General features: G+C 40.2%; 1 protein-coding gene across 1 annotated transcript; it reads left to right on the forward strand.

Annotated features, from left to right (window-relative positions):
- Window positions 1-10,267: 10,267 nt before the first annotated feature.
- On the forward strand, window positions 10,268-10,953 carry LOC110779274 (uncharacterized). The gene is made up of 2 exons (XM_056839682.1): window positions 10,268-10,715; window positions 10,850-10,953. The coding sequence occupies exons 1-2, from the start codon at window positions 10,268-10,270 to the stop codon at window positions 10,951-10,953; spliced, it is 552 nt and encodes a 183-aa protein (XP_056695660.1).
- Window positions 10,954-11,188: the final 235 nt, after the last annotated feature.

Raw genomic sequence — 11,188 nt, forward strand, 5'->3', positions numbered from 1 at the left:
AAATGTGATCTTTCTCCAAAAAGACACCATCTCGAGCAACAAACACCTTGTTCTCAGATGTGTTTTAGAAGTAATACCCCTTTGTTTCCTTTAGATAGCCCACAAGGATACATTTGTCAGATTTTGGATGAAGTTTGTCTGAAATTAATCGTTTGACGTATACTTCACATCCCCAAATCTTAAGAAAAGACACATTTGGAGGCTTTCCAAACCATAATTCGTATGGAGTCTTTTCGACAGCTTTAGACGGAGCTCTATTTATAGTGAGTGCAGCTGTATTTAGTGCATGTCCCCAAAATTCTAATGGAAGTTTGGCCTGACCCATCATTGACCTGACCATGTCTAGCAAGGTTCTGTTCCTCCGTTCTGACACACCGTTCCATTGTGGTGTTCCAGGAGGAGTCAATTCTGATAGAATTCCACATTCTTTCAGATGGTCATCAAATTCATAGCTCAGATATTCACCGCCTCTGTCAGACCGCAGTGCCTTAATCATCTTGCCTAATTGATTCTCTACTTCACTCTGAAATTCCTTGAATTTGTCAAAGGATTCAGACTTATGCTTCATTAGGTAGACATAACCATATCTACTGAAGTCATCAGTGAAAGTGATAAAGTAGCTGAAACCACCTCTAGCATTTGTACTCATTGGTCCACATACATCTGTATGGATTAAACCCAATAGTTCATTTTCTCTTTCTCCAAATTTAGAGAAAGGTTGCTTTGTCATTTTGCCAAGTAAACATGATTCGCATTCACCATAATCCTCTAAGTCAAATGGTTCTAGAATTCCTTCCTTTTGAAGTCTTTCTAAGCGTTTCAAGTTTATATGGCCTAATCGACAATGCCACAGATAGGTGAGATCTGAATCATCCTTTTTGGCCTTTTTGGTATTTATGTTATATACTTGTTTGTCGTGATCTAATAAATAAAGTCTATTGACTAATCTAGCAGATCCATAAAACATCTCTTTAAAATAAAACGAACAACTATTGTCTTTTATTAAAAAGGAAAATCCCTTAGCATCTAAGCAAGAAACTGAAATGATGTTTTTAGTAAGACTTGGAACATGGAAACATTCTTCCAGTTCCAAAACTATCCCGGAGGGCAACGACAAATAGTAAGTTCCTACAGCTAATGCAGCAATTCGTGCTCCATTTCCCACTCGTAGGTCGACTTCACCCTTGCTTAACTTTCTACTTCTTCTTAGTCCCTGTGGATTGGAACATAAGTGTGAGCCACAACCTGTATCTAATACCCAAGAAGTTGAATTAGCAAGTATACAGTCTATAACGAAAATACCTGAAGATGGAACGACTGTTCCGTTCTTCTGATCTTCCTTTAGCTTTGGACATTCTCTTTTGTAATGGCCTATTCCATCACAATAAAGACAGCTTGATGTGGATTTGTCCTGCTTTGATTTAGCATTGCCCTTGGACTTTCCACCTCTCTTGAACGGTCTCCTTCTAGCCTTGAGTAAATCTTTGGCTTCACAGTCCAGTATTATTTCAGCCTTTCTGACAAGGTGAACAAATTCTGCAACTGTTTCTTCTCTTGGTTCACTTAGGTATAGTTGCTTGAAGCGACCAAACCCACTGTGTAGTGAATTGAGCAAGATAGAGACTGCCATCCTTTCGCTTATTGGTGTTCCTAGTAGACTTAGGCGATCAAAGTATGAACGCATAAGATCCACATGGAACCTCAGTGGGACGCCTACCCTCTGTTTAGTGCGAAGGAGCTGAACATGTGTTTCTTGGACCTCCATCCTATAACACCTGTTGGGAGAACTAACCTTTAGACCAGACATTGATTCAATCAACTCATGGACGTTCAGGTCCCTGTCCTCCGTGCTTCCACGACAGATATCCCTCAGATTCTTGATGAGCGTAAAAGGTTCATAGGCTACAAACCTTCTAGCCCAATCATCAGGGATATTGTTCAGCATGAGACTCATAACCTTTTTGAGATCCGCATCCCAGGCGTAAAATCTCTCAGGGGTCATGTCTCTGGCATAGTAGCTTGGCATGGGATGTGACAGTACATACTCAAGTCCATTTAGTTTGACTATTTCAACTAGCTTAGCTTCCCATTCAAGAAAATTTGCCAGGTTCAGCTTGACCATAAGCTCAGAACCTATGATGATGTTTTGATTGTTGTTTGCCATATTTAAAACTACAATCGAAAAGAATAAACAAATAAATAACCATTCACAGTTTCTCTTAATAAACTTAAATTCTAGCATACATGCATAATTCAATGTTTATTAAGCATTTTATTCAAGTTATGTGTTCCGGCAGGTGTGAATAAAATGATTCCAAGATCCTAAAATCATTGAAGAACTAAGCACAGTTTGTCGACTTAATCCTAAAACATCTTAGGTAAGCAAAAGCCTTTTTCTAATAGTCTAGAAACTATTCTTGGTTGATAGGTACATCTAAGAACTTATTAGGTAAACCTATCGATTTTGCCACGACATAAAAGGGCTCCTTACTTATATCGTTGAGTTTCACCAAAACTAACATGTACTCACAATTATTTGTGTACCTTGCCCTTTAGGACCAATAAGTAACACCTCGCTGAGCGAAAACTATTACTAGATTGATGTAAAGGATATCCAAGCAAGTGTATATTTTGGCATGACACCTTTTAACTCAATTTTTAAGTTTGGAACTTAAGGCTCTTACTATGTTGGTTAGATTTTAAGTGAACTAAAATCCTTAATCATGCAACATAATCAAGCTTTTGATCTCATGCATTTTAAGACATATTTAAAAGCAATAAATAACTTAAAAGATGCATAAGATAAATGTGATCTAGTATGGCCCGACTTCATCTTGAAGCTTTAACTTCAAAGTCCGTCTTGAAAATCTCCGTGGGATGCACCATTTTCTTCAAATAGGATAAGCTATAATTAAAACTAATTACAACTATTTGATGGTACGCAGACCATATTTGAATTGAAAAACAACTTTGGTACTTTAGACCAATTACATTCAAATTAATTGTACGCAGACCATATTTTCTATCCTATTTGGGCCATACTAGTCACTTCATAACCTGCAAAACAGTACATATACAATAAATACCATTCACCCATTCATTATCATGAATGGCCCACATAGCTGGTTAGTAAAACACATTATGCATCACGTAAACATTTGCAGCAATGAATCAAGGGCACCAATAATCTACCAATTATTCAGTCCTTATTAATTCTAATCAAGTTGTTTTAACCTTAATAATTTGTAGACCTAATCAAGAGTTTATGACTAAAAGGGCTCCCACTTAAACCAATAAATTCATATGCTTTACTAATTTTAAACATAAAAATGTATTTCTAGTCTAACCGGAAACATACAAATTTAATTAAAATTTAAGGCTCATATAAATTTATAATTGAATCCAAAAGTTTAATTTAATTTCAGTCGTATTTAAATTAATTCATGATTTTAATTTTAGTAAAATAATTAGAATAAATAAAATTTATTATAATTACAATATTCAAAAGTAAAATCCAAGAAAATAATTTAAATTATTAATTTTAAAATTAATAAAAATTACGTAAACTGAAAATTTCAAATTAAAATTTCAAAACGATCTAATCGCAATGCAACAACCCCACGCAACGTACGCCCATGGGCCACACACGCACAGCCATCGCTGGCCATGTGCGCGCAGCCCATGCGCTGCGTCACATCGCTGTTGCTGCTTTCCTTCGCAAGCCTTCACGCGAGCTGGTGCTCGCTGCGCGCGCGCCAGCGCTCGATGCACGCGAGCCATCGCTCGCTGCGTTTGCTCGCCAGCGCTCGCTGCATGCGAGCCAGCGCTCGCTGCGCGAGGCATTCGACGCTGGGCGTAGCACTCGTGGCACGCAAGCTTGCGCTCACTGCGCGCGAGGCTCCGCACGCTTGCGCGAGGCAGTGCGCGTTGTGGCGCAGCTCGCTTGCTGCCCACACGCGACTGCTGTGCCTTGCTTTCGCCCTCGCCCATTCGTCCATTGCTCACAGCCCACGACACAAGGCAGGGCTGCTGCCTTGTGCTCGTGCACCATGGCCTTGCTAATTGCATTCGTGCCGCATGGGCGACGAGCTCCCTTGCTCGTCGTCACATGCCCGCATTATACAACACCCCTTAAGGGTAACACGTAGCGTCCATTGCTTTGTGCGTGCAATTTATATGAGCGAATCGCTTAAAATTTAAAAAATTTATATTTAAAATTAATGACAAATTAATAAATAAAATTAATTTCATAATTTTAGGGCGAAAAATCGAAAATTTATTATTCAATTGATTTCCGATTAACATGGATTCAAGTCTAGGTCATATAAATTTAAAATTTATCATAAATTTACAATTTTTATGGTGGTTTTTAATCATAGGTATCTAATTAAATTATAATTAATTATGAAAATCAAATTAATTCTAAATTATTCTAATTTTCAACAAATTAATCATAATTACAAATTAGATTGCATAATTAACAAGGCTAGGCATTCAAACTTGTTAAACATATACAGTAGGTCAATCAAAAATTCAAGATTTATCAACAAGAATCGCAAATATTTAATTTAACATCTTAAATTTACGAAATTTTGCATTCGAAAAACTAAAACCTCCAAAAAGTCATAGTTAGGCTTCGAATTTGAGAATTCTGGGTTCGGCAGAAAAATATTACTTTTGTCAAAATTTTAGAATGCCTTTTACATGCGAAATTGACACAAAAATCACTCGATTTGGATGAGTAACGAAGAAACTGCCGAAAAACTGCGTACGTATAATTAAATAAACGCAATTTGCAATTAATTAACAATTACGAAAATTAATCACCCCTTTTAATTCTTGCAAATTTGTAATATTTAACCATGTTCATGCAATTTTAGATTATGAAAATAATAAGAGGCTCGTGATACCACTGTTAGGTTATGATACATATGACAATTCATAAATCATGCGGAAAAACCATAAAGCCAGGAAAACATATTATTTACACATAATCATTTAGCATAGTTTAGATGCATACTCTTTGTTTCGTGCCTTCCCTAGCTGCGCCCGAACCGAACAAGAACAAGTCTTTAGGACTCCAAGTGTCGTCCCTCCGTAGATAGTCCACAGCACGTCCGGATCCGCCTTAAGATTGACCAACTAGAATCGCCCTTAAGGTACTATTATTTTCGGCACTTTTATAGGCAATTGTGTAATTGAATTTTGCTCTCAAAAACTCACTTTAAATACTTGAATTCTCTTCTTTAAATATGTGACCCTAGGCACCTATTTATAGAGTTATGGAAAAGGATTTGGAATCCTAAATTTATTTAATTATAATCCTACTAGGACTCTAATTAAATAAACTAAATCTTTTAGGATTAGATTAATCATATGACAAATCCCGGCAGCTTTAGGATTCGAGTAGCACACAAACACACACACACGCACAGCAGCCCACGAGGGGCGCCATGCGCGCGCGCGCTCAGCCCGCGAGCTTACAGCCCACTGCCGCAAGCCCACACGCTGCCGCAGCCTTGGCGCGCGCTGGGCCTGCCTTGCGGTGGGCCTGGCGCAGCCTTGGCTGGTGCGTTTGTGGCGCGCTGGCTTGCTGGGCGATGGCCCGGCTTCGTGCTGGGCCTTCGTCTGGCAGGCCTCGTCCGATGTTAATTCGTACGATACGCTTCCGATTAATTTCCCGATTCCGGAATTCATTTCCGATACGAACAATATTTAATATTTCCGATTCCGGAATCAATTTCCGTTTCGAACAAATATTTAATATTTCCGTTTCCGGAATTATTTTCCGATTCCGATAATATTTCCGATTCTGACAATAATTCCGTGTCCGGCAATATTTCCGATTCCGGCAATATTTCCATTTCCGATAATATTTTCCGATACGTACCATGTTTTCGTTTCCGGCAACATCTACGACTTGGATAATATTTGTATTTCCGATACGATCCATATTTCCGTTTCCGGCAATATCATCGTTTCCGGAGTATTCATTTCTTGCCTGTGACGATCTCAGCTCCCACTGAAACCAAGATCCGTCGATTCCGAATATCCATAGATGGAGTATTTAATGCCATTAAATACTTGATCCGTTTACGTACTATTTGTGTGACCCTACGGGTTCAGTCAAGAGTAAGCTGTGGATTAATATCATTAATTCCACTTGAACTGAAGCGGCCTCTAGCTAGGCATTCAGCTCACTTGATCTCACTGAATTATTAACTTGTTAATTAATACTGAACCGCTTTTATTAGACTTAATATTGAATGCATACTTGGACCAAGGGAATTATTTCCTTCACTTATCGCCCAGATTCAAAATGCAAGCCACACGACTTCTACATTAAGGGTTGAAAGTAGCAAAACGTTACCTACCACGGAAGGGATAGCTCGCACCTACACGAGTGGAACCCCAAGGCATCTTTTTCAAAAGAACCTACAAAAATCGTACGCCAAAAGGAAGCATCCCAACATGCATACTTGGGGGCTCCGAGCTGCGAAACGACTATAGCAAAATAAAAAAATCGAAAAAGCAAATGTTTGAACAATCGAAAGGGTACGATGTTTAAGCCCGCTTCATGAATAGGCCTAAACCCTATCAAGCTTCTAAGAAAACTATTCAAAATCAGTCATTGCTCAAAAAAAATATGATTCAAGGAAACTGATTAATGGACCGCACCCAACGGCCATTATATGAACACTCGTTCGCACATACATATCATGATTCACGAACGCATTCAAAAGAAAAAATATATATATACAAGAGCGATCAAAGTCTTACGCCTCAAGGTATGTTCCTCGGGCCATATAGACTCGCCCAACTGTTGCAGTAACTGTACGCCTTAAAGAGCAACAATTCCTTAAAACAATCGCCCCAAAGCGACAAGCGTCGTAGTCCACCAATCGGCTACAGCTTCTTAAGAAAATCATCGCGTTCTAAAAATAAAGAAAAAACAAAAGAGAAGAGAATACATAGAACTTCCAAGTGAAATAAACGAATGAACAAGAGGCCAACTGTGTCATCAAGAAAGCTCGCCAGGAATTATTTTCAGCGCCCAGCGCTGGGCGCCGAAATCTTTAACGCCCAAGCTTTGGCGCCGAAAATGATCACGTACCAAAAAAAACAACTCTGACTTCTATAGGGCCCTGCCATATTCATTCGACTTTAAAATTGCCGAAAGTCGCACCTCACGGCTTTGTTAAAAGTAGCACGCCACTACAAAGATCGCTTGCACTTACGAGCGCAATCCCAAACACGATCAAGGACATTACGAAATGCGTATCCCCAAGGAACCTCTTCAACAAGAAATGACCGTCAAGCACGAATTCTTGGGGGCTCGAAAGAAAATATAGAGTATACAAAGTTAAAAATAATATTCCCAGACTACGCTATACGAAGTCCCGTGTTTGGATGTCTCAAAAAAATAAAAAATAAACCGGTTTACGACCTCAAGACAAAGGTCGCCGTTGATACCTATACATAGTCCCCTAATCAAGGAACCAGGTAGTGGCAAAATTGAGCCGTAAGGACTAACTCAAAACCATAAAGGATAATAACCACAAGACAATGGTCCGTCTAAGCATGTTGTCAACCCACATTCAGGTTGCAACTAAATCCGAGCATCCCTCGAAAGAATTCGCTCCTGCAAGAATAAATGAAAAGAAATTCTCAAAAGAAATCACAAGAAAGGAAATAAAATAGGGACTTGCCCACCTCAATCGGGCAAGATCGCGGCACACGAATCCCAAATCGAAAAGTCGAATTCAGGTTCGCTCACCTCCAGCGAGCGGGGCGTCCACCCCTAGCGGACAGGGCTCGCCCACCTTCAGAGGGCGGGGTCTGCGTCACTAGCCGCGCAGGTCCTCAGTTTTCGACAAAAATAAAGTCTTCAAATTTAAAATAGGCACGCCATCTTCAGCCGGCGGGGTCTACGGCGCAAACCACGTAGGTCCTTATTTTCAAAAAAAGAGCAAAATAAATTTCAAAATAGATTCATCCACTTCTATCGGACGGGGCGTCCACCCTCAGCGGACAGGCTCGCCATCTTCAGCTGGCGGGGTCTACGTCACAAACCGCGTAGGTCCTTATTTTCAAAACATCAAAACAGATTCGTCCGCTTCTATCGGACGGGGCGTCCACCCTCAGCGGACAGGCTCGCCATATTCAGCTGGCGGGGTCTGCGTCACTAACCGCGCAGGTCCTTAGTCGCTGCAGCGATAACTTTTGCTGGATTTTCCTTCGTTTTACGTCCTATAAAAACAAGGGTGCTGGATTTTCCTTCGTTTTACGTCCTATAAAAACAAGGGGGTTTTCTCGTTTAGCTAGCCCTGAAAATGAGAATCTTTAAAAAACGTTTTACCTCGTGATTGGGCTTGGCCAGGCCCAATTACACTTTATAGCTTTGATTTCGAAAAACTCTGTAGTTACTCCCAATGACAAAGTGAGGGAGTTTCTACGCACCTTTAGATTCTTCCAATGATAAAGTGAGGAATTTTCTATACTATCAGTTGACAAATCCCAATGAAACGTGAGGGATATGTCGACACTTCAAGTGATGACCCTTAAGTCAAATGTTATCACTCGGGGGCTCGTGAGACCCTCGCAAAACAGGTCACATACACCATGGCTTGTGTGACGCACTCCATCTAATACTTTGACCATCGTCTTACTCCAAGACTCAGTCAAAGTGGGGGCTAACTGTAGACACCTACTTTTGTCCCCATTCCCGAAAGGGAAAGGTTCGATGATGAAAGCATAAATCTACACTTGACAACGCATCTCCTATAAAATAAACGAATCTCAATTCCCCTTTTCATTTCACCCGAAACCTGCTATTTATGGAAACCTGCTGAAAATAGTAACTGCCGTAAAGGGTAGCTTCTAAAAGTGGCAAGTCATAAAAGATAGAAACCTGTCAGAATTAGGTGTTGCACTCCAACATAAATCCTAAATGAGATAGAAAACTGCGAGAATCCTATTCCTAATATGATTCGGAAATAAGAGTTACGTATTAATTAAAATCCTAACGAGCCTAGAGTTCGTAACGGGCCCAAACGCATTCCGTCATGAAATTGATACGCACTAAAAGACTCGATTAAGTCTCATACACTCCGGATTCTAAGAATCCGAATCTGACAAAGAAACGGCCCAAATAGCAATTTCAACGCTCAGCCCTGGGCGCTGAAATTGCCTGGATCCTATTTTCAACACCCAGAGCTGGGCGCTGAAATTGCCTGGATCCTATTTTCAACGCCCAGAGCTGGGCGCCGAAATCTTGGACGCCCAGCCTGGGCGCTGAAAATACCCTGGTACGTGTTTTTTCCTAATTCTTTGTGGATTAGAACTCTGCAATTCTATCTTTCCACGAACTCTTCCCTATAAATAGGCCCCTAAATTCGACGTGAAAGGACACACAACAACACACAATTATATTCTGAGTATTGACTCCAACCCTTAGCCTAAGCCTCTCGCTGCGAAATTGTTCACGCGTTCTGTTGCAATCGATCCATAAATCGAACAGAACGTATCCTGTCCCATAATTGAGATTCGTTAAATAAAAAGGAGAAATAGCAAAGTCAAAGTGGTTAGTTTTCTGAGAACCGTGACGCACCTCTCAAGGGTGCGTCGTAATGTGTTCCTTTTCGATGATTTAACTGCTTTCCTCGCCCTTTTTTTTGAACTGTTAAACTAACCTAATCTGATTGTTCTATCACGCCTAACAAATATAATATTTTTGGGAAATCGGATTATCATGCTAGGTCCCTTAATGCTATTTAAATCAGATAATCACGATCGAATTAGTATTATATGTTGCATATTGCTAAAATCAACTCAGATTAGTTTAATAGTTAACGCATGTCCCTTCAATTATTTATGATGAGCTAGTAAGGATATCCTGCCTCTGGAGTTATCGACGAGCGAAGTACTCCTCTCGGTAGTTACAGTCCCCCGAACCCTCAATCTCTACCTTGCGGGTGTATATTGAGAGATCCCCACACCAGGGATCACAAGGGAACCTACGGCCGTCGTGGTCAAACATAATTGCACTCCCTTTATGTCACGATAACCGGGTTTTGTCAGTTTTTCTCATTGTCGTTAAAAACTGAATGGCGACTCCTGTATTACTAGTCAATTGGGTGTATACTCACAGGAAATCCAATTACACTTGATTGAATAAAAAGAATCGTCACACCCAGGAGGGACGAGGTCACGCATTAGCCTCGTGCTTTTTCGACCCCCTCACACCCCCTATCTGTTTGCAATAGGAATGGAGTACTTGTCAAGATGTCTTAGTAGTGTAGCAGGTGATAAGCAGTTTAAATACCATCCAAGATGCAAGAAACTGAATATAACCCATATGATGTTTGTTGATGATCTTCTGATGTTTGCAAGAGCTGATATTCCTTCTGTGACTGCTTTGTTTGGGGCTTTCACTAAATTTTCTCTTGCTTCTGGCCTGCTGGCTAATTTTCATAAAAGTGAGGTCTACACTGTTGGTATTCCTGATAGTTTATCTGATCAGATTGTAGAGCAAATTGGCATCCCAAAGGGTTATTTTCCCTTCAAGTACCTTGGTGTTCCTTTAACAACCAGGAAACTTAAGTTTGCTGATTGCAAACCACTCATTGAAAAGATTGTTGCTAGAGTGAAAAGCTGGTCTGCAAAATTTTTGTCTTATGCAGGGAGGTTACAGTTGATCAAATCTGTCTTATTTGGTATTCAAATGTACTGGAGTCAGATCTTTGTGATGCCAAAAAAAGTAATGAAGGAAATCCAAAGGATCTGTAGATGCTTTCTTTGGACAGGTTCTGAGCTGGGTTCAAAAAAAGCTCCTGTTTCTTGGGAGCAGATGTGCTTTCCCAAGAGTTGTGGAGGGTGGAATTTGACCAATCTGATTATCTGGAACAAAGCAGCTGTTGTGAAGCATCTATGGGCTCTTTTGTTAGGTTATGATACATATGACAATTCATAAATCATGCGGAAAAAACCATAAAGCCAGGAAAACATATTATTTACACATAATCATTTAGCATAGTTTAGATGCATACTCTTTGTTGCGTGCCTTCCCAAGCTGCACCCGAACCGAACAAGAACAAGTCTTTAGGACTCCAAGTGTCGTCCCTCCGTAGATAGTCCACAGCACGTCCGGATCCGCCTTAAGATTGACCAACTAGAATCGCCCTTAAGG

This window comes from Spinacia oleracea, chromosome 3 (assembly GCF_020520425.1).
Source record: "Spinacia oleracea cultivar Varoflay chromosome 3, BTI_SOV_V1, whole genome shotgun sequence".
Classification (NCBI taxonomy): domain Eukaryota; kingdom Viridiplantae; phylum Streptophyta; class Magnoliopsida; order Caryophyllales; family Amaranthaceae; genus Spinacia; species Spinacia oleracea.

Excerpts from the sequence above, each read along its gene's own strand:
- LOC110779274 (XM_056839682.1), top strand. The coding sequence starts at position 10,268 with ATGGAGTACTTGTCAAGATGTCTTAGTAGTGTAGCAGGTGATAAGCAG. Across the intron at positions 10,716-10,849 it reads GATCAAATCTGTCTTATTTG|ATGTGCTTTCCCAAGAGTTG; the intron begins GTATTCAAATGT and ends TCTTGGGAGCAG.